Consider the following 24,308-nt stretch of genomic DNA (forward strand, 5'->3'; position numbering starts at 1 on the left):
TCCCCCCACCTCCCTGCGCGCGAGCGCGGCGCGTGGCGGCTCGAGCGCTGGGCTCCCGAGCTCGCGTCCACTGATCGCGAAGCAAAGGGCTACGGCGCGCGGTTCCTCCTCGCTCTGCCCCCTTTCCGGTGCCTCGGTGGGCTCCTCGGCAGGCAGGGGCTGTTCGTGCCGTGCCCCCCCAAGACCACCCTCCCACTGGCCGGGGGTCTCCCCGTGATCCCACGGTTCCGTGGCGCCCGACATCGCTGCAAAACCCATTGAAATAACTAAAGTGAGGAGGCGGCTCCTTTTTTTTTTTTCTTTCTTCGCGACGTCCAGCACTTCATTACCGCCCTTATCTCATAGGGCGCATTCATTGCATTCCGTATTAAATAGCGAGTCCATTTTCCCCAGCAGGGAATTCCTTCTCTGTCGTCTAATAGAACAGTTAATACCCACTTTGTGCTTCGATTTACACACCGAGGCTTCGCTCACTATTTATGGCGGATCTGCTTCCAAAGCCAGTTGTGATCTGGAGCCGCTCATTGGAGCCCATTGATTGAAAAGGCGCGACGAGCGCAGGAGGAGCGCTGCGTGAATTCGGCTCATAATACTGTAACTGTAGATAGAAATCATTTTCCATGTTTCGCATTAATGGGAGATAATGGGAGACACTGGGAACTGGTGACAAGAGCCAGAGGTGGACCACGTGTGCCAGAGGTTACACACACAGCCCTGATCTACCTCTTTTCATTAACAGCTTGTCTGGTTCGGGTTCTGGCTTCATTACCACCAGCAGTGTAAAGCTCACAGGCCAGGTAGAAAAACATTTTTTTTTTTTTAAATTCTTTAATCTCCCCTTTCCATACACAGCTGCTGTAAATTGAATGGCATGGTGGTGCAGTGGGTGGTGTGAGAGGATGTTGGTTGATCCCCGCTCAGTCTGTGTGGAGTTTGCATATTCTCCCCATGTCTGTGTGGGTTTCCTCCGGATGCTCTGGTTTCCTCCCACAGTCCAAAGATATGTTGTTCAGTCTCCCCCATAGTGTGTGAGTGACAGAGAGAGTGTGTGTGTTCCACTGATGTATGGATGAGTGACCCAGTGTAAGTAGTGTATCTAGCAGTGTAAGTCACCGCGGTGAATAAGGTGTGTGGGCTGACACTGCACAGAGTCCATTGGAAGTCGTTTTGGAGAAAAGTGTCTGATAAATAAATAAATGTAAACTTGGATTACATCTATTCATTTAGCAGACACTTTTCTCCAAGGTGACACTTATACACCAGTGAAGCACACTCACACACACACACACACACACACACACACACACACACTATGGGCAAATTAGAATCACCAATTCACTTGAGACACATCCGTCTTTGGGCTGTGGGAGGAAACCGGAGCACCCGGAGGAAACCCATACAAACACGGGGGCCTCACCTTTTAAACCTCAGATTTTAAAATGATCATCAGATTTCAAAAATAATTCCATAAAAAAGAAGCAAATGGGTGACTTCATTCACACAATATTGATCTGACCGATATGAAGGTTGTCCGGCAAATTAAATGACCATTGCTTCAAAACACAGGAAAATCAGGAAATCGCAAACAGAATAATAACAGAAGATGAAGCACATCTCCGGTATATTCTCTGCAATTGGATTACTAAATTCAGTTGTTCCACGGAGTGCCCTTACAGTTACATTTTGCTAAGACAGTTCTTAGTAATAGACTTGTTGCTGATCAATCGCTCTGCCTTGTTTTACCACGGTGCGACACCCCAGTCTGCAAGGTTGCTGGGACTGAATGACCTCTTATCATGGGTGAGAGATCAGGGTCCCAGCTTCCCGAGGCCAGATAAAGCACAAGTGGTGCTATGGGGTGGGATTCACTTCCCCCACACGCATGAAATGTACCCTCCTATACTTTTGGATCAAGCCTGTAGTCATAAGCCCAGTTCCTCAACCTCCACACTTCTCACTCCCTGTATATACATTTACATTTAATCCTGTAGCTGAAGACTTAACCCAAGGCAGCTTGCAATACCACATTTTTACACTAGCCAATGTATAAACAGTTTTTATTACTGGTGCATTACAGATTTTGGATAACAGAGCAGACACACTGATTCGAACCCGAGTCCCTGTGGTTATGACCATGTTACCAGCACCCCCTAAACACAGACAATATGATCTGACCGTACTGGTACGATGCATAAAAAATGGGATCATTTCAGTTCAGTTAAGGCTGGACAGGACAACGTTACAGAATTTACATTATTAAATTATTCATATGGTATTACATACCTTACTGGTATGCCGGCAACTGAATATGTAGTGTTGCAATCTAAAATCGGATTTAAACAGATTTCTATTAAAAAAATCTCTAAATAAATAAAAAATTGTATATGCCAGCTGTGAATAATTGTTAACGCCAGCTGTGAACACACTGAACCATATACCCCAGACAGTGTTTTTTTACATGGGTATATTTCCATTTATTTTTTTATATACACCCATATTTTTGTGTGTAACTCTGCTGGGAATTATTGCTAATTTTTTCCCCCTGACAAGTCCAGTCACTGTATATTGCTGGATTTTGTAACTAAGTGTCTACATGGTAATTCACTTGATGGTGACACTGTGATTTCCAACTTCAACCCATGTGATACGGCCATGAAATCACAGCGATTTGTCTGATGTATATTTATAGCTTATATATTCTGAATTCATGCATTCAAGAGGAGAGGTGGGTTTGAGGGTTTTGACTCCATTAATTCATTGCAGGGTGTTGTCTACATGCTCATTGTATTACACTTTACTATATGTAGTACAGTACATGTACCCTCCTAACCTGCTATTGTTGCAGCCTATTGCTGGAGGAGCTCTCCCAGTACCTTGTGCTAGGAATTAATTTTAATAATAAGAAAGGTGTTCACAGAATATGCGATTTTTTTAAAAAATTGAAATGAAAATAAACTGACATTTTATAGAATCCTAATCATTATCAGTCCAACCACTTAATCACAGACCTGTGTTACTGTTGTATAAGATTTCCTCCTCTTTCATAGTCAGAATCAGTACAGTAACTGATTTTTGAAAGTTTTACTCAGTTATACAGTAAATATTTACAAACATAAATATTGATATTTTCGTTTTAGTATCTATTCCTCAGGGGGTGCGGCGGCGCAGCTTGAAGCGGGTTTGGCTGGGTCCTGCTCTCTGGTGGGTCTGGGGTTCGAGTCCTGCTTGGGGTGCCTTGTGATGGACTGGCATCCCATCCTGGGTGTGTCCTCTCCCCCTCCAGCGTTGCGCCCTGTGTTGCTGGGTTAGGCTCCGGTTTGCCATGACCCTGCTTGGGACAGGTATGTGTGTGTGTGTGTGTGTGTGTGTGTGTATATCTTTTCTTCACTTAGGATTAGGGTTGCATACAGCATAATTTCTGATGTGAGGTTACCCATCTAGTTCACTATATATCCTACAAGTTCTTGCACGGTTTGCAAGGTTATGTCAGAGTCCAGAAGCTCTGTCACTCTGGTTGCTGCACAGAAAACAAAAAGCAGCATATAGGGCATTCGATGTCTTTCTTCAGACCAGACTTAGTATCGATTTCTTGTTGACGCAGCTCAAGGGAGGGAGGAAGGGAGAGCATGTCAGACCTTATACCTACTTGAAGGCCTTTTTAAGCATAGGTGCTTTCCCACCTTTTAGACCCCCCAACACACACCTCTATACATTGTTTTGCAGGTAGGATTTTGTTTATTTAACTGACTTGTTGCATAGTGGCTAGTGCCACTGCCTTTGAACCCAAATATTACATTTATTTTCTTAGCAGATGCTTTTCTCCAAAGTGATTTCCAACGAACTCTATGTAGTGTTATCAGCCCACACACACATTATTCACCAAGGTGACTTACACTGCTAGATACACTACTTACACTGGGTCACTCATCCATACATCAGTGGAACGAACAAACACACACACACACACACACAATGGGTGAAGCTGAACAGCATGGCTTTGGACTGTGGGAGGAAACCAGAGCACCCAGACGGAACCCACACAGACACAATATGGAAATTCCACACAAACTGAGCAGGGATTGAATCCACATCCTCTCACATCACCCAGGTGCTGTGAGACAGCAGTGCTACTTGCTGTGCCACCCATTATATCATGAACACTGCAGGTTTCAGTTCCACCTCCAGCTGTAGTACCTTGAGCAAGGTACTTACCCTAAATTACCCCAGTACAAATTACCCAGCTGTATAGATGGGTAAATAATTGTAGGTAATCCAACTTTGTAAGTCGCTTTGGAGGAAAGTGTCAGCTGAATGAGTGAATTTATGATGAATTTGTGATTTATTTATCGCCATGTCTAGCTTATTAGGCACCTTTAACCTGCAGATATGTCTCTAGAGAAACAAAATGTTGAAATGGAAGCTTATGGAAATGTTTTTATATTTTAATTTGAAAATGATTGATTATCTGTATTATTGAATTAAAAAAATCTTTTGAGGAAAATACTGTCACTGTCTTTTACAGTAGAGTTTTCCGCAGCGATGAGACTTTTATTGTTGCCCCTGGCTGTTACCGTCTTTCATTTACTGTGCTATGATAATGCATGTCAACCTCCCAAATATTTTTATAATTCTAAAAATCATTTACAATGTTTAAAGATGACGGTATTTTGTTTTAAATATTTACCTTTTTGGATACTGAGTGCAAGTGATGTTTAGCACCAAACAAGAAAGATATCACAATGCTTGGTTCACATAAAAGTTTTTATTATTATTATTTCTTAAAAATAACCCTAAAAATTTAAAATAGCCCTTCTTTATTTTATAATTTCATTTAATATTACCATAATATAATAGGCTTGCTCTGTGGCCTTAATAAAAAGACACTTTTACTTGAACCCAGGAGTGTCACCCAGACTTTTCCTGAGCAGAAGGTAGGCAGATGTTGGAATGCCTTGCTCACTCTGCGCTGCCGGTTAACTCATGAGATGCATAAGAGCCATAAAAACGGTGATGGATCCATCGATACTTTTTTCCGCCATTATCTCCCGGAACAAAAAGTTCGTGGTCGTCTTAGTCTAATTTGAACCTGCTGCAGAAAAGTATAGGTTTGCACAAAAAGGTGGAGAGAAATTATTGCCAAGAGTACTGGTGTCCTTTAATCTAACACGTGAGAAATTTGACGGTTCAAACGTGGGGCCTGTGGCATGTTGAGCAGAATTACGTGGGGTGCGCTGGACATCTCCCTCTCCCATCCGCTTGTGTAGAGTGCACAACGTCCCAGGGTTCCCCAGACACCCTGCTTCTTCTGTGCTCAGTCAAAATACCAAAATAAGATGTGCCACTTCATCTCATTGTAATTCTCAACCACCTTCGGGAATGGGATTGGAAACCATCGTCTCAGGGTAACGGCATCACAGAGGTACGGTAAGTGGAATGCAACATTTCCCTCCATCCCATTTTTCTGCGATGGAACAAAGCAATTAGGCCCCATAGCCATGGGGTCCCAACAGAAGAGCGCAGATGATATTGAGATAAATCAAATCAATGGAACAGAATGTGATGGTTTCACTGGAAGAAACCCAGAAAATAGGTTCACGCCTCACGAAGGGCTCTTTCGTTTTTCCGAAGCCAGGTTTCCTTCAGAGAGCTACAAGTAAATGATAAATCAAATTTTGAGCTATTTGGCTTCACTACAGTGAAGGGGTAACAGCTAGTGCAATTATTCATGACATCACCAATGAGATGCAATTACCGATCAAGTACTGTGGTACCAGTACTCAGGGGTATTTCAGGGGTGTGCACATATGGGATGTCTCCTCCAGGTTCCTCTGCTCCTTAAGCTCCTTAGACCCTGTTCCTAAGGGCCCTCAACGAATATTGGCGCTATTCCTTCAAGCCGGGCCCGAAACTGGCCTTGAGAAAACCAACGGTAATGAAGGCGGTTGATGTCATCAGGGTGATACACCAGGTGAGTCATCTCTGCCGCTGGACGGGGAAGAGGAAGGCAGAGAAGCTGTTCATTTTTCTCCCGTGGACAGTGGTTCTCTGCACTCTGTATCACCAAGTTCTTATGAAATAAATGCTGGATTTCGGGAGGTCCGGCATGAAAATCCGAGGTGTGTTGGCGGAGCTAGTCGCCCAGAGGTCGCTACTCTTATATAATCAAAAAGAGAACAGCCTCTAGTCTCTGTAAAGCCAGAACTGCAAGACTCTGGGGAAAAGGCATCGCCGCTGCTCAGACTAATACACTGGTGTATACATTACATTTATTCATTCATCCGATGCTTTTTTCTCCAAGGCAATTTACAATGTTAGTCTACCTACAGTTGTTTCCCCATTTATACAGCTGGGTAGTGTTACTGGAGCAATTTTAGGGTAAGTGCTTTACTCAAGGGGTACTATGGCTAGAGATCAAACCGTAACCCTTTGCATTCAAAGGCAACAGCTCTAACAATTATGCTACCAGCTGTCCCCTACATCACATCAAAAACTTCTGGCATGAGGCAAAGTGAACCTCAGGCTTCACTAGCCACATAATTTTACACATTAATGACTATTCTTTACATTACATTTATTTGTTTGGCTGACATGTTCCTCCAAAGGAGCTTAGAATGGGGAGTTAGAGGTGGGATTTGAATCTATGACCTTTGGGTCCAAAGGCAGCAGCAGCTCTGACCACTATGGGTCCAGCTGCTTACTTTAAGCAGCAGAACAGGTCAAAACACCACATGCACAGACACACACGCTTGGTCGCTCTCTCATTTAGTTTTAATGGGTTCCAAGTAGTGATTTTGTTTTTTGACCAAGGCAACAGGTAGAACAGTGGGTAGAGCTACTGCTTTCAGGTTCAGAGATCAACGTTTGAATCCTACCTCCTGCTGTAGTACACTTGAGCAAGGTACTTACCCTAAATTATTCCAGTAAAAATCACCCTGCTGTGTAAATGGTTGCCGGAGGCATAACGTTGTTGCTTTGGAGAAAAGCATCAGATAGACAAATAAATGAGAATACAAATAATTATTACTCATCTCCTCCACACGCCGCATTCAGTTCTCATCTGTCATTGCCTGGAAACTGGCAAAAATTGAGTTGCAACCTTTTCTAGACTGCACAATAAAAATCTAACTCTGGCAAAAGCAGAAAGGAGTTAAATTCTGGGATAATAACAAGTGCTCTTGAAATCTCTCGCAAAGAGCAGCGGTAGGGAATTGGTGGTGAATTTGGGCTTTTCAATTCTAGGTGGTAGGGAGATGAACCAGAAAAGGCTGAGCAAGAGCGACAGCAAGGAGATGGACATGTTGGTACTTCGCTTCATCACTCCGTTAGTTCACTCCAACGGTTCACTCCATTTCTGCCTCTCTTATGCTTGGGCTGCACAATGAGGCTTCAATTTGTATGGAACACTTGTCCATGTGCCGGTACTTTACCTTCCTAAACACTGCTTGCCTGCTGGTCCTGATGTGCAAAAAAAAATAAACAGCTGCTGAAGTTTGATTTAAAAAAAAAAAAAAAAACAATGCTGAAATGTAGAAAAACTCTGACCACCTGTGTTTCACTTCTTCTTTCAGGATGGCCACAGAATCTCACGGTCAAGATGGGCCACATCAGTAACCGTCCAGGATGGTTCAACAACGCTGATGAAAACGTGCCCTGACTGTTTTGACTCATTGGACGTAGCTCTTAATTTACCACCTGTTGTGTTGATGGTACTTCATAAAAGGCCTGTTTTTTTAATCTACTTCCCAGTAACACACACATCGCAGCTCCTCTACATGTTACTGGCTTAAAATACAATGGAAGCATCTTCTGCACCTTGGCTGATCAATAAAAATTAATTTCAGCTACACTGACTGCCCAGTTAATGTCAATTTAAAGAGTACATGACACAACACAAATCTACAACCTCTACGGGATCTCCATTTGAGAACCAAAACAAAGAGGGATAGAACAGATAACACCTTTTTATTATTACCAGGCAACAGATTCCGCGGTTATCTGCACTGATTGACATACAACAGAATAAACCTGGTTGGTTGCTGCTCACAGATGGTGGGATTAAACATTAACAATGTTTTATTGGCAATTAGGTATGTTGAATGAGTACATTCTCCTCTACAAGATATTAATGTACAATATACAAGTTAAAAAATATAGTCTGTAGAGTTCTTTTTTTTTTTTTGCCATTATTCAGAATAATACAATTCACATTAAATGTTAAGACTTATGTTTCTTTGTGACTCCAGAGCATACTTTAGCTCAAAATGAAGTTTGACCAACACATGTATCCAGAAACACACACACACACACACACACACACACACCACAGTTCTTCCTGTGGAGACAAAAACGACATGAATTAGACGTATTAACGTAATCAGGTTCCACTCCGCAGAGAGGAATAGGCATTGTGGAAAAGTGAGTTGGACAGCAGTACTCAACGGACAGACTCGCACATACCACACAGGCTACAAAATACCTTGGTACATGGAACTTTACAGGCACTCCTCCTACAGTACAACACACACACACACACAAACACACAGTACAGTACATGGATACAAAACATACCCCATCTCAGACAGTGAGTGATGGGTCTGTACTTCCCACCATCCAAATCCCAAATGTTCCCCATCTACACCCTTGTCAAAACAAAACTAGCGAACCAAAAAGTGTGGGCTCTGCCTCAGAGCCCTAGATGTCAGCCCAAATCCCACAATTCCCACAGATGACATCCAACCACTGTTGTGCATGGAATGGTTTAAGTGCAGTGTCCAGCGAGACTGGACTGTGGCCGACCATTCCAGCACTCCCAGTAGGTGTAAAACCTTCAGCGTGCACACTGCAGGGACACTAATGGTGTCATTTTTGTGCCTCTGAAGTTTTTAAATCAGAATTACATTTAAAATCCATGGCTGGGAAGGGGTAGGCAGCAAGACAAGTAGAAAGGTGACCATCTCACAGCTGAAATGAAATGAATGGCGATGTTATAATGAAGTGAAAAACAAAGGACAACCATTACAGATTCAGTAAAGGTTATTACACACTAGAAATACTGTTGCTGAAAGTACACAGTTTTTGGTAAAGAGAAAATTAAATTACAAAGATTCTATGGTCCTGGATTCGAATGAGAAATGCATAAAGCTGGTCAAACGGAGGAACAGGATGGACAAACTCAACCAGGGTTACAGGACTATATTGGGCATGTTGTCAAAAACATAAGTGACATCATAGGGGCTGACACTCTGCAGGGATCATTCTTTACAGAGTTATGAATGTTCCATCATTTTCAGTAAAATTTTTAGATATTAAGATTGCAGTTTGCCAAGTACAAAAAAGGCATTCAAAGAAAAATGTGAAAAATGCAGAAAATAAAAAAGCTATTACAACTAAGCTAGTCAGACTTGTTCACTGGCCCCCTATTCTTCAGTGAATTGCTTAACTTTGACCTTAGGGGTAGGAAGAAACTCCATGCTGGCTTGATTAGGGATTTTTGGAGGCAATGCAGGCACTGCCATTGGTGCTTGGGGATTCCATCTTGGCTGATCACCACATCAGCATTCTTCATCGTTACCGATGTCTAATGTATTGTCTATGACAGGACATCTAGTAAAGTTTGGATAAGTATACTCTTATTCCAACAGTAATGAAGGCTTTTTGGGGGGTACCTAAACCTAAAAATGTCATACATGTACAATATTCTTCTCTTCTGAAACACAATACTGACAGAAAGGTTAAACTAACACCAGCTAATGCTATAACCAAACTGCAGAAAAGCATCCCTTTAATATGCTGTATGATAAAGAAAAGAACTGAGGTGTTACACATGGGCAGACTGGCAAACTAAATTTATGGCACAGGTAAAGGCTTCCCTCATTCATCATACAAAATCCAAATATTTTCCATTGACAGAAATAACAAAAAATGACAAAAGGATACTATAACAATTGGAGACAAAGCCAAAAACAGCAGCCCCCTGCGGAGACACGCGTGAACTGCAGCTTGGACCTGCAGGCCAACTCCCTGAACCAGTCTAGTCTTTTTTTTACTGGGGCACAGAAAGTCAATGTCTGCTTCGAATCTTGGGACAAGGCATTGCCAAAGTTGTTCTCGACGTGAGGCTGGAGGGCCAGACCGCTTTTCATGGCAGAGGAAGGAGGGTCTGCGACCATGCAGGCCACTGCATCGTGCCTCAGCGGTCTCCAATTTTCCACGATGACATCTCAGGAGCTCAGTCGCAGTTTGCAACAAACCAAAATAAGGAAGCCTCTGAGAAACCAGACCCAAGAGAGAAACAACAGACTTTGTTAGTACAGTCCTGACTAGGACTAGATCAAAGCAGCGAGGACTTAATTTTAACCATTAAATTAAAGAACAAATTCTAGGAAAGAATATGAAAGGATGTCTTAAACAACATTACAGAATGTACATCATACAAACATTTTAGGCAGGTTTGAAAAACAGCCACCGTGTCAGAGACCGCTTTCTTAGAACACAATATGAAATCGGTTGAGGAAGAACCCACAAGTGCTGGATGGCTGGGTACAGACCCAACTGGAGGAGGAGCATGTCTTACCTCTGACTAGAGTACCGAGGCACAGGCAAGAGGGGAACAGGCCTCATCTGAAGCTCTTCTGCTGCTGCATCAGCCCTACATTCTCATAGACACGGGAGCCCTCATCTCGGAAGCTTTGAAGGGACATGGAAGGGTGTAGGTGTTAAGCGTGTTACTTTGCCTGTCCCAAGTTTCTCATAATACTGCAAGACTCATGTGCAGCAGTTACTTACTCTGCACAAGTGGGTGTAGGTGTGCAGGGGGGTAACGGGCTCTGGTCTCCACTCGTCAGGTCTGAGAGCGAGTACTTGATGTTGGTGTACTCTCGCCCTTTGATTTTACTCTTCTGCAAAGGAAAAAAAGCACAGACAAGGGGAATGACTAGAATAACTTTAGGGAAAGTCAATCTTCTGACTACTGGAGCAAAGGAATCAAGAATTTAATGGTGGAGAACATGTGAAATCTGTCAGTATTTCCTCATGAACAGTGCATTAAAATCGTGCAGAATGGGAGATCAGTTAATGAGAAATGCACCGAGTCATTATTCTCAACGATTCGGGGGGAAAGGAAAGCTGTTTTTTCAAAAAAAAAATATGAGCAGTTTTGATAATTAAATGCTTAGTGAAATAAAAAATAAAAGATGATATGGCAGGAAGAGAAGACAGGGCAGTTCATTTATGAAAAGACCTCCGTTGCTCAAATGGTGGGAGCTGTATTGTAGGAAAACACACAGAAAAACTGAAATGGTAAAGGCGTGGGAAAGCACAGGCAATGCACATTTCAGGTTGTTGTCCAGTGTTTTGATGGGCATCATGAACATTCCAGAAAGGTAATGTGTATCTTTGCATCTTTCCAAATTACCTGATCCCCAAAACAGAGGTCAGGTCCATGGTAACTTACAACAACAAACAACTTTACACTGACTTTCTCATTTATAGAACAGAGTGTCAGTTCAGGGTAAATACTTTGCCCAAGGGTACTACAGCAGAAGGGGCATTTAAAGCTGCTCAAGAATAGGTGCTTCCAGTGCTTCTTTTAACCCACTGAAAAACTTAATATTAGCAATTAATAATAGGAAAACACAACAAAAACCTGTCATTTAGTATCACTGCTTGATTTATAAACCGAATTCAGGACATGTTGTGACTGGGGAACATGTTGCAGATCCTGGTTCTAGAGCCTGAGTACCAGGTTTAGGGAGCAGATAGAAACAGCAGAACTACCAAGTGTAGTCTTGGAAGTGCTCCGCCACCGTGACCCGTGAGGATGGGCTGCGGGACGAGGCTCACCTGCTCCTCCTCGATGCGGCGCTGCAGCGTCTCGATGTAGTGCTGCACTGCCATGTAAATGAAGCGGTACTGTGCCTCGGTCTGCACCATTCCTGACCGCTGTGACCGCACCATCTGAATGCTCTTGGGTACGTCAATATCGCAGTCCACCCCTGGAAGAGGACCGTGTGCAAGACCTCATTACAACAGCGAACGTTGCTCACGTTTAGCAGTAGGGCAATGCAAATGCCCCAGCATCTCACTCACATTCAAATACCACCCAGAATGTCTTCTTCTACAAGAATGTATCTGCTCGAGAAACAGGGTAAACTAAAAACCAAATATTAGCTCACTCACCTTTTTCTCTTATCACGTCAATAAGGATGTCTATCACAATAAATGTCCCGGTTCGACCAATTCCCGCGCTGCATTCCAGAAGTTAAAAAGCAAAAGGCAAAATAATGAATTTAGCAGTACAAAAAAGCAGTTAAAGGTTTTTTAAAAAAAAAAAAAAACGTATTACATATATACCATCATTTCAATATCATTAAGTAAAACAATATTTTTTGGATGACTGAACTACAATATTTCTCTGGGCAATGTAAGAGTGACTCAGAGCAAAAATATATAGGTTTACATTTTTTTCCTCTGGGGAGAATGCTACTCTTTAGCTACTTATTTCTCAGAACTCCAATGGGGTATGATGACAGGTCTAACTATTGAGTCACTTGGCCAGAAATCAAGGAACCAATCATTCTGGCATTAAAAAAAATTGTTAACTTTTACCTTAAAGCCTGAGGTTTCTTCTGAAGCTGAAGAGGCATTTGTGTGCTATTAATCTCATCTACCAGGCTCTTCAGAGACACGGGAGGCACATTATATAAATTCCTCGTGTCAACAAGCATTTATCTGCTGAGTTTGCACATTTGCAGCTTTTCAGAATTTTGTAATATGTTCATATTCTAGCAAACTTCTTGCTAAGTGAGAAAACCCTTGAAACATCATTTTTATCTTATCACAAATCATGGAATTTCACTTTCTTACACAAAGACATTACTTTTACTCAGAAAGGTCTGGACTAAGATTTAGCGCAAATGTCCTGGGTTGACATATTTAAGAGACTCCTGAAAGGCTTTCTGTCACTGAAAAGGCCAAGAAGTGTTTCACCTGCAGTGAACTACAATGGGTCCTGCTTCCAGAATGCTTTCCTGCTTCAGGTTGACCTCCTCCAGAAAGTCTAGCACGCCACCAGGATCAGTGGGCACTCCGTGGTCTGGCCAGGCCCTGAAGTGGTACTGCCAGACTGTGCGCTCTGTGTTGCCCTGAAACGAAAGCCAAACGCTGACGGTGTGGCAAGAAACTCGTATCCTTGCACACCGCAGGGAATAGCAGTTGTAATTCCAGTAAAGCTCTGTTATGTAGCCTGGACTATGATTCTGATGAAATGCATCACAATTCACACTTCTTTCAAAAGAGAACTGCTGTATAGATGATCCAAAAACATTGTACTGTAAAGCACAGCTGGAGAATAGTTCTACAGGCTCTTCCAGATACCAGCTAGTCCCTCAGTCTGTATCTCTTGAGCAGAAACCTGCTAAAGAAGCCTGGTGAGACTGTCGCTCTACCTCAATTGGCCGGGTGAGGCTTTTCTTTTCAAATGTACCTACCTGACCAACCTTTGACAGCTTCAGCTCCCGCAGGATGTAGTCGTGGGCCAAGGTTTCCTTGACGTTTCGCACTCGCATCGCGCCATATTCCTTGAGTGCCGAGACATCTGGCCAATACTTGACACACTTGCTCTGTGGAACAAAATGGACTCATCAGTCGGGCTCAGCCAACAACAGGCGAAGAGTTTCAGAAGCAGAAACACGTTTATTGAAGTTGAATCGGTTCTTCCGACACCACTGTTCTTGCCGGTGCACGTTACACGAGCAGCTGCCTACAAAATTGAATCTGATAGGAAATACAAAGGTAACGGTGACAGACGGTGCAAAGACTCCTTTTCAGCCCTGGAGTAACATGCTGAACCTGACCCTTTGTAGTACTGGCACCCGAACTATGAAACACCATAACTAAGGTTGCTTTCGTGTTACCACACACCAACAAATTACGATATTCCATGTGACAGTGATACATGAAGAGACAACATATAGTACATAAATAATAAATTAACAATAAACCATTTCTGAAATTACATGTGGAGTCACTGAAGACAGTGGACAGTAGCTCATACTGTAATTTTCTCAGGAAAAAAATCACTGCCGCCTTGATCAGCCCATTACTGTCCAGGGACAGAAGAATCGCTTTCTTTCTTGACATCAACAAGAATGCTTCTAAGTACTCCTGGGTGAGCTAGCTCCTTATTCTCTTCTTTACAAACTTAAGAGGGGTAAATCTGTATGTGTAGCACAACATTAATCCAAAACAGACAACTGGGATTACTGACAATACTTTCTCATTCTCATTCACTTCCATTAACCGCTTGTCCAAGTCAGGGTCACGGTGGTATGGAGCCTATCCCAGAAGAACAGGATGCAAGGCTGAACAGGGTACACCCCGGACAGGGCGCTAGACCATTGCAGGGTATCCACACACTCATTCACTCACTTCACATGTAACACAAGTCTTTGAACTCTGGAAGGAAGCTGGAGCACCTGGAGGAGACCCACACAGACACAGAAAGATGTGCAAACTCCACAGGCTGAGCAGAATTCGAATCAGCGCCCAAACAGCCCAGGAGCTGTGAGGAGGCAGTGCTACCTACTGTGACTCCGTGCCACCCTAATTAAGAACAACTGACCGCAATTCTATTTTTTAATTATGAAAAAAAGTGGGCCTTGATGTATTACAGCATATCATATTTCCATTTGCACATTTAGTAGCACTGTGCTCACCTAAAGCTGTCTTGTCATTTCTGCAGTATAATTCTATAGTAGCCCAACTTGGAGCTAGTAATGTACCAGGTAACTGCACCCTATACTTCTGTTGGATTAATTTCTTGTGCATCTTCAGTGCTGCTCCCTGGCCCTGTCCTGTTAGACTCTCTGGGACTACAAAGAGGACCAGGAACACCACCACCAAGTGATCACAGAGATGAAACCGGACTTGATTAGAATGAAATTGGCAGATAGATTTCCCCCCAAAACAATAAATTAGTTTAGTCAATAGATGGCCATGGGCATACAACATTCGGAAAATTATTTTCTCTGAGCTACCATATCTTTAAATGGAACAACTAGCATTTTGCGCACTCAATATTTTACAGTGTCTCCCCCTGTGTCTCGCCTGTCTCTAACTCAGAATACATCTGCTATATTGCAGCACTTTAATTCATCTTCCTCCAGTGCATTTTTAAAATCTTGGCATTTTCGACACCACCTTTATCTCTTCTCTTCTTCCTGCTTTTGCTGTCCCTCTTTAACTTAGCCGCCAAATGGGAAGCATGTCCTCAAAATATCAAAATCTCACAGAACGGAGTTGCCACGTGGTCACTAACTGACCAGTTGCAATTCATTTTTGGCTGTGCTCATTCCACAGGGACTCTTCCTCCCTCCCCTAAATTATTGCAAATATAGCACAATGAATTTAGGCTGGAACTGGTATATGTGCACACGCTCTTATCAACAAGAACCTGTGAAAAGCCCAAGAGTGAAAACCTGCAAGTTCTTTGTGCAGCCTGACCCAATAGCTTTCATATTTTAGGCTAATGCAGCACGGCAATGTTTAGCTCCATCAGTAACAATCTAACCGGGCAACCGGGAAAAGTCCCAATTATCAATCTGGCACAGAGATCAAGAGAGATGTGGGTTCGAAAGCGATGCAAGGCGATGGTTCAAACCACTATGCAAGTTGCTGCTCATTCTTTAATTCTCAACATTAGAACTAAACTATAAGTCTAACTATTAACTAAAATCACATATCATTAATACATTTACAGCTTTATTAACGGATATCCCTATACTATCATCAACAAAGCATCAATCTCGTGATTAATGAAAGATCATCTTACTTTAAAAAATGTGTCACTCTAATGTCATGGTGACCACTCAATGAATAAAAACAAGGCCTAACCTTGCTCCGCTCCACTTCCTTGGTTGTCATCACGATGACACAAGAGTTCTCCTGGAAAACCATCCTCCAAAAGTCACTGACGGTGTTCTGGAGACAGCCCTGGGTTGCAATGTAGCACTTCTTCACCTTGGCATTGTTACATTTGAACTCCAGCTCAGGCTGGCAGTGGAAAAGATAAGAACAACGTTTAGCCTGAATTACTCTACATGAAGTAATTATCTGTACAAATGGCAAACGATAAAAAACTAAATACTAATCTATCCATCACTTTTGCTGATCAGGTAAACACAAGAAGGCAACGTGTGTTTGGATATTGTACATCACCCTAGTATCAGTTACTACCATGATGATATTCGCGTTGATGTAGTCGGAACCAGGTTCGTTTGGGTCTCCATCTCTGAGTACCACACGGGTGTGGTCAACTGTAGGAGAGAAAACAATGAACTGAAAACGAGATGTGCAAAATACCAGCACAGTCTGGTATTTTTACGAGCAGGAAAATATGCATCTGCTAAATCCTGATTAAGACAAGAGGACGAGTGTTCAAATGAACCTTGGGATTACATTAATTCTGCTCTAAACAACAACATCAATGAAAACCACTGTGACAAAAAGCGCACAGTGAGGAGTACTTTCTTCCCCTACCGGAAACGCTAATCTCTGCTATCCGTGCCAAAATGGTTTAAAATCCAGAAGCAGAGCTGCTGTAAAGTGGAACGTTTCAAACCTGACAGTAACTTACTGTCAGGGGAAAGTGTAAAAATTGCTACAAATGTTGCATGAAGGAAAATTTTTAAGGCAGATGTGGATGTGATGTAATGATGGGCAGAGCTCACAGGGAAGTATGTTCTTGTATCGGTTCTTGTTCTTGTTCTCAGGCCTCTGCCCCTCTTTGCGACTGTAGAGAAGTTTACATTCCTGTTGCTGAAGTGTCTGCGTGACAGAAAATGAACCAAAAACTCATATGACTTTCAATAGCGTATGTATTTTAAATATAATTCCACTGTTACCTCACCCCCTCGTTACATTTCTATACTTCGTCCAGTTTGTTACTCTCACTTTGTTATGCTTCCAAAAAACAGTAAAGATTATGGTTTTCGGCTCACCTCAAACTCCTCCCAGAAGCCCTGCTTGACCTTGTCGGTGGTCTCCGCAAGTTTGCTCAGCTCTCGCACACGGCTCTCAATCTCAGCTGCATTAATACGGGTTGTGTTCAGTGGCTAATTGGAGAAGAATACACAGACATATAAATCCACCTTGGAAGCTGCATATTGATAGACTCCTACAATATGCATATAAATAATCTGTAATAAACCATGAAAACAAAACTTCACTATTAGTTTATTAATTCAATAAATATTTCAGATCAAAATGTCCTAAAGAGTATGCCTTAGATGACTACTTGAAATTTGTCCAGTGAGCATTTGTCTCCGAATACAGTCACCCACAGGCCACCTGAATTGGACCTCAGGCCTCTGGTTCTCACAGACTAGGTACCTGCTTGAGCTGAAGTACTGTGCCCAATGTCTCCACCATGGGGTTCTTCTTGTAGTGCTCCACCAGGTCTGTGAGGGAATCAAACTTTTCTCCGCCCCCCACATCATACTTCTGGTCGTGCTGCGAGACACGGGATGCTTGGGTAAATCAAGCCACAACACGGGTGTTCAGCTGACTGTTATGAATCTAAGGTATGGTCTTCCTAGCCTCCTACAAAAACTGACTGGACATTTTTAAGATATTGCCTTCATATACAGTTCACTTGGTTCTATACCCTAGGACTAAGCCTCCAGTGACACCTCTAACACCAGAAGCTGGGGGTACCTGGCAACGGATCATCACATGGGTGACCTTGGGCTTGCCATCACTGCCATCTGTCTTGTCGTCACCAGTGCGCACAGAGAGCACAAAGTCACCGGGGTGGCTCTGGCTCTCTCGCACCAAGAAACTGCCATTCTTGCCCTTCTCTGTCAGCAGCTTCTCTGCCTCACGGCCTGAAAGGTGACCATGGAACCACCTGGAAGGACCCCATCCATCCAGGAGGACTGTATTCAAATTCAACTTTTTAAGACCATAAAAAGTTCAAGAAAATGGCAAACCAAATTTTTTCTATTTCTACAAGCATAAATCTGGCTAGATATTCTGAAGGCAATACTGAATGATACTTCTCCACATGAGCTTCTTATACAGTAATCCTGGTCTAGCCACACATTTCACTTAGTCCAGTAGCATGCTGTTCCATCTGTGTACTGCACACGATACTGAAACTCACCTCTCGGATGTGGGATCAGCACAGTTGAGCGGGTACTTCAGCTCAATGACGTCACCATTCTTCTCTTTTAGCTGCCCATGGTGCTCCATGTAGTACTGTACAAGCTCTGCAAGCGTGGCAAATTTCTCCCCGCCATAGAGGTCATAGTAGTCCCCAGTGTTCTGGATCTTGATGTGGGTGACTGCTCCATTTCGTCTAGTGAAGGGAAATGCCAACACAAAATAAAAATACGCACAAATGTCTGCTTGCTTAAACCACTGGATTTTGGGCAACAAAACTTTAAAATGACAACTTCTTTAAAACAAACTTAAGTATTAATGTTTAATACAGAAATCATTTAAGGAAAACCAAGAGATGTTAAGCATGCTGGCAGCCTAGGAGATTATAGTACTGAGGTTGCAACCAAAACGTTTAAGGTTCATGAAATGTCCATTATATCCTTGAAAAATGTAGTGAACTATAAATTTCAGTAAAACATCCAGTTAAAGGAGTGACGTAAAAGTATACATTAAAAGTTCCTGTCTAAGAAATAAATACAAGCTTCCCTCACAAACATCTTTTATTCCTTAAGACTTGCATATGAAGTGCATTCTTGTAAAGTCTCACTTAAAAAAATGCTTTCCTGAGCCACAAAAGGTTCACCCTTTCATATCAAACACGGAAAAATCCTGCTTTATCTTAAAAACGATGCAAATCTAACTGAAAACCAGGTCCGGATTATCAGAACAGCACTGGACACCTGTTTTATTCAGTTGTTCTTGGGTGCTACGGTACAACAGCTGGTAGTGGGTTTTAATGTTGTTTAAATCTGGTGCAGTCTCTGTTGAATCTACATGTTCACTCCATATTTGTGGGGACTTTCTCTGGGTGCTCTGGATTCCGCCCACAGTCCAAAGACATGTGTTTCAGGTGAACTGGCGACTAAATTTACCTTATAAAGTGTATGTTTCAGTCAACGAGTGTGTAAATGTGTGTGAGGGTGACTGGCCTGCCACAGACTGCTGTCTGGTCCAGGATTTTTCCAGGATGGGCTCTGGACCATACTGTAACCTCGCACGGGCCTAGGAGTAATTCATAATGGACAAATTCTGTTTTTTTAATTCTTTCAATGTAATTTTATATGCTGTTTTTTAAAAAAGTGTTTTACTCTGCTGTACAGTACTTTATTTTTTAAATGCTAACATTCTTTGTAAATTTCTTTAAAGATGTCATCCATATAGCTTTCTTCTTTATTGTAAAGTGCTATGAGCAGCTGCTTTTCAACGTGCTGTCTGAAAACCCTCTCTGAAAAGCTAAACAAACATTTAAATCAAATCACACAGACATTCATAATGACACTGCCTGTTTATTGCTTTTATTTATTTAGCTTTATTGCATCAAATTTGACATAAATCTTTCCCTTTTCAACTTCTATTATTTTCTTGAAAACTTTCTCACTTCAGGGTTCATTATTATTACAGACAATAAAAACTCACAAAATTCCTGAGAGATGTTTGTAGACCACCCAGGGTTTCTGAAAACTGACAAAGGGCAACACCCCTCATGGGGGGAGGGGGTCCAGGCTGCTTGCCTTGGACAGTACTGGACTTCACCAAATCTCATATTCTCAATTGAATTATCTATCCTGACAAGGTGTTTCTCTTAAGTGTCAATGCCTTGTTTTGTGAAACTGATGAAACAAATATTTCCTTGTAACTCAGAATTCCTATAAAAGGAGTTGTTTTTGTATGAGGGAAGCTAGTAAGATGACTTTAAAATTCCATACTGGCACATAGGTCTGAAAAAGTATTCAGGCCCTGCATTCATCTTTGAATGTTGAATCACAAATGATAAAACCACATCCTTGTCTAATTAGTATTTTTATTACAATGCAACATGCTCAAACTGAAAACATTTAAAACTGAATTTATTTTTTCTTGTGTTTCAGGAACAAATTAGGACACGTTAATAGCAGAAACGTACTTTGTTCCCTCCATCATTTGATTAATTCTGACAACTCTGCAAGTTCCTGCTGATGAGAAGAACCTCAGTGTCACTGCCACCCCTCTTTAAGGATGGACTTTTTTGGATGTGAGCAGTTTCATCTGTGCACTTCCAGAGTACAGGGTCTATGTAAAAAATCTTATTTTAGTTTTATATTTACTTAAATATTTGCAGAGAAAAAAAATGGCTTTAAAAATTTTCTATTTCAGGATGTGACATTGCAATAAAAATACTGAGTAAACAGGTGACTGTCACACTCTAATCCAGAAATGCTGGAATAATAGTTCTGTTTGAAAAGAACTGCAAATATCTGCATTGAAACAACCATTTTTATCTTTTCATGTTTTGGCCAACTGTTTTATGTTTCGTTCCCTGGAATTCAAAAATGCCTAGACTGCGCCTTTGTAAATTCAAACAAATAACAGTGTCATTAAGGGCTTCTCTGGGAGGCAGCTGCCTGCCCTGCAGACAGTGAGGTCACACATGAGGAGCAGGAAAACAGCACAGCCACTTGTCACTGACAGCCTCATGTGCCAGAACACAGAAAAAAGAAGAAAAAGCACTGCAGGAATCGAGAAGCACACTGAAGCCTCCATCTGCAGCCTAAAATTCATCAGAAGGCAGCACGAATCCCAGGAGGATTAAAGTGTTCTTTCAACCACTGCGTTTAGCAGCTCAATTCACACCTTTACAATTTTCCATTTGATTACTTATTATACATTTTTCAAATAGATTATTTTAAAATCCAGGTTCGCCCTGGTGTGCAGCTGGATATTTACTGAAGCAAACAAGCTTATGCTTTTAACTTTTTACCTGATCTAAATATCAATACTTCCAAAGTTACGTACATCAACCTTATAAATATACGAAGGACAATAAATTGGTTCCCTCTTGAAAAGGTGGAAGGATTTAGTTATCTGGGAAGTCTTGTCAATTTATAACACCAACATAAAGTCTGTCATGTTGTATGGCTCTGAATGTTGGACAGTGGTCCAGAGTGATATGAAGAAACTAGAGGCACCCCAAAATAACTGCCTCAGAAGAGTTTATGGCATATTCTGGCCAGTAAAGCCATCTAATGAAGAACTACAAAAGACCAAATGCTATACCATGGTCTGGGTCCAAGAGATCAAGTACTGGTGAATGAAATGGCTTGGGCACGTACTAAAAAAAGGACCAGCAACATATCGAAAGGTTGCGCTCAGGTGGACACCAGCAGGAAAGAGAAAACAGAGTAGGCCAAGAACTACTTGCAGAAGGGGTGTAATATCTGAGTTAAAGGACATGAATCTTACTCGGAGAGGCACAACATGTTGCAAATGATAGGGACAGAGATGGGTACAGTTGTTTGAGACCGTATGTCCGAAGCCAGGGATGAAACTAGAGAAACAAGCTCATGTGAGGAGGACAAGCCCGCCTAGGATTTGAACCTGCAACCACTGTATTATATATTCAGCTCCTTATCCCCTGTGCCAACAGCTGACTAACTGATGGACTTGGATTCCAGCAAATTACCTGACGGACAAAGTGAAATCCCCTGGGTTGCTCTTGCTGGGTCGGGCCAGAAAGCTGCCATCCACTCCTCGGGTGAGCAGGAGGTTCTCCGCCTCCACACCAGTGATGTTTGGATGGAACCACCTGTCCATTTACACACCAGAAAAATGGATTTAACATATTTATTCACTTACTTAGCTGATGCGTGTAACCAAAGCAACATACAACATACAGATTGTATACTAAGATACTTACAGCTATTATCCAGCTGCTCACTTTTAGTGGAGCAGTTCAGGGATTACCTGACTCAAGAATACCGCAGGGAGGAATTCCCAGTGTAGTGTCATTTGCAAAGAGATGACTGTAACCAGCACACCACCTAGCGGCCAGTCAGAACCCTGCAACGTCTAACTACTTTCGCCAAATATCATGCAGCTCCTCCTGTACAGCTGATCATGTGAAACACGCTGCGGTCCTTGAGCGCTCCTCGGAAACGCAACTACTTTTACACACTCGCTGCAGTGTTAAGGAAGTTAAATGCAACGTGGCTTAATCATGATGCGGTCAGCGAGGCAACGCGGTGTCACACACGTTGTTGAATAGCACTTCCTCACTTACGCTGCTGCTGCTGGGGCAGTTCCGTGTCGTAAGCGACGAAAAAGCAAGGAAGTTAATTAATAACACGGACTTAAATATGTAAATAATATATATAGGAGTTTAAACCGACGCACAGTGACAGAGTGAAGCCGGACTCTACTAAGTACCTGTCCGCTGACAGTTTTGGAGCCCAAACTAAGGATCGGCGATTTTCGCCTCAGCTCGTACCTCCGAGATGTCATTCTCTTCTCCAACTGACTCGAGCTCCGCTGTTAGCGAGTTACCAGGCCAACCAGCAGCTACTCGGCTCCTCCGTCGTCAGTCCGGACCCAAAACCTCATAAGAACGCAGTCACGGCACTGGTCAGAAAAGCCAGTTAAAACAATACGAAAATTTGCCCAAACATAAACAAACCCAACATCTCAGGCCTCGGACGAGAGTCGACTAGCAGCCGATGTACGTCATTAACAGGGGACAAGGATGTCCTGTTTGACATGCGCAGTAGCAGCTCTTGACGTCATTAAACATGCGACAAAGTACAGCTTGTTTTAACAAATTAACACAACACACAAAATAGCAGAAATTATTAAAAAGAAACAGAGAATATAAAATTACACAGAAGAACAAAGAAAAAAGCCAGGTGTTACGAATACGGGTTACAGTCTTGATGATTTACAGAATAAAACAGTTTTAACTGATTTTAGTGGAGATAGTAATGTATTTCTTGCTTTAATTGAGAGTGCTATAATTTAGTATTTATAGTATAAAGTCAGGTTTCTAATTAGAGAATTTGCGTTTATGGAAATTAAATTTGGTTAACAATAAAATTGGATTGATTAAATAAACAGTTTATGTTCATTCTAGCAGAAAATGAATATTGACACTGATGAAATTATGCACTTTTTGCAACAAAGTACAGCTTCTGTGATTGATGGGCGCAGTTCAAGATTTTTCCTGGACACGAAAGGGAAACTTCTTATAGATTACAAAAAAAGTCTTCCTGATGCATTTTCGGGGTGAATGCAATCGTTTTGTATCCTCAAGGGATATGGATACTGTAGTGGTGCAATTTAACAGGGTGAAATGTTTCATTTATTAACTGACATTTGGAAAAACTAAGGAAGGAAAACTAGGTAAACGTTCAATAGATAATGAGATGCTACCAAAGATCAGCAGAAACATGAGGAACAAGGGTAGCCTTTCTCTCGGCCTCCGGGCCCAATTAGTTCCAATCCATCTGTAAGATGGGGGTCCGGTACCGATGACTCTGTTACTACTACTGTACCACTTATGGGAAACATTTTATTCTGTTCCTAGTTGAAAGAATTTCACTTAAAAATCTCAAACCCTTCAATGACATTATTAGGCCCTCCTTACCAAACTCCATCAAATTTCATCACTCACTACTATTAGTGTAGTTTGATGTGCTCTCTTATGGATATTTCATCTACAGAATGAACGTTTCAGGACAATTTTAATTACATTAATATATTTATTTATTCATTCATTTTGCTGACACAGCATGGATTTGCTTCTTTTTGGATTAGAAGTTTTTGCCATTGTGTTCTTCAACTTTTTTTTGCATTTTCTTCAGGGTGGCTATGAAACCTGAATAATCAAAAACACCAAAAATCTGTTAAAATAAAGATATACACATGATAACACAAAGCAGCGTTTGATAAACTCAAACTGCGTTGCCAAAAAAAAAAAAAATCAGATTGCCAAGGATGCCCAATTACATGTTTTAAGAATCAGTCACAAGAAGATTTGGTTTTTTAATAACCAGGAATTTTTCCGTATGAATAATATTTAGTAATATTACTTTATAGTAAGAAGGAATGTCCTAACAGACAATATTATGAATATAGCATGTTGACAATCTTAGTACTGACTGCATATTGCGAGATATCTAATCCACTGAACATGTTATTTACTGTGGAAAAAAGTGACTACTTGGTAAAAGAAAATAATCATTGGAAAAAAGATATGATAGTTACAAAATAACACCTCTACGTTCGGCCGTACAGAGACGGAAAGCTGGCCGCAGTTTGACTGAACGATAGAGTGTCTGTGT

General features: G+C 41.8%; 1 protein-coding gene across 1 annotated transcript; it reads right to left on the reverse strand.

Annotated features, from left to right (window-relative positions):
- Positions 1-7,981: 7,981 nt before the first annotated feature.
- Positions 7,982-22,781, reverse strand: ptpn11a (protein tyrosine phosphatase non-receptor type 11a). The gene is made up of 16 exons (XM_018755125.2): positions 22,463-22,781; positions 21,659-21,781; positions 18,161-18,355; positions 17,713-17,905; positions 17,389-17,508; positions 16,998-17,111; positions 16,728-16,824; positions 16,234-16,313; positions 15,892-16,050; positions 13,488-13,619; positions 12,988-13,142; positions 12,178-12,245; positions 11,842-11,993; positions 10,786-10,898; positions 10,574-10,686; positions 7,982-10,266 (listed from the first exon to the last, which is right to left on the reverse strand). Exons 1-15 carry the CDS (start codon positions 22,474-22,476, stop codon positions 10,617-10,619), a joined length of 1,785 nt encoding a protein of 594 aa, XP_018610641.1. The 5' UTR covers positions 22,477-22,781; the 3' UTR covers positions 7,982-10,266; positions 10,574-10,616.
- Between the last annotated feature and the right edge of the window lie 1,527 nt (positions 22,782-24,308).

This window comes from Scleropages formosus, chromosome 6 (genome assembly GCF_900964775.1).
Source record: "Scleropages formosus chromosome 6, fSclFor1.1, whole genome shotgun sequence".
Taxonomy (NCBI): domain Eukaryota; kingdom Metazoa; phylum Chordata; class Actinopteri; order Osteoglossiformes; family Osteoglossidae; genus Scleropages; species Scleropages formosus.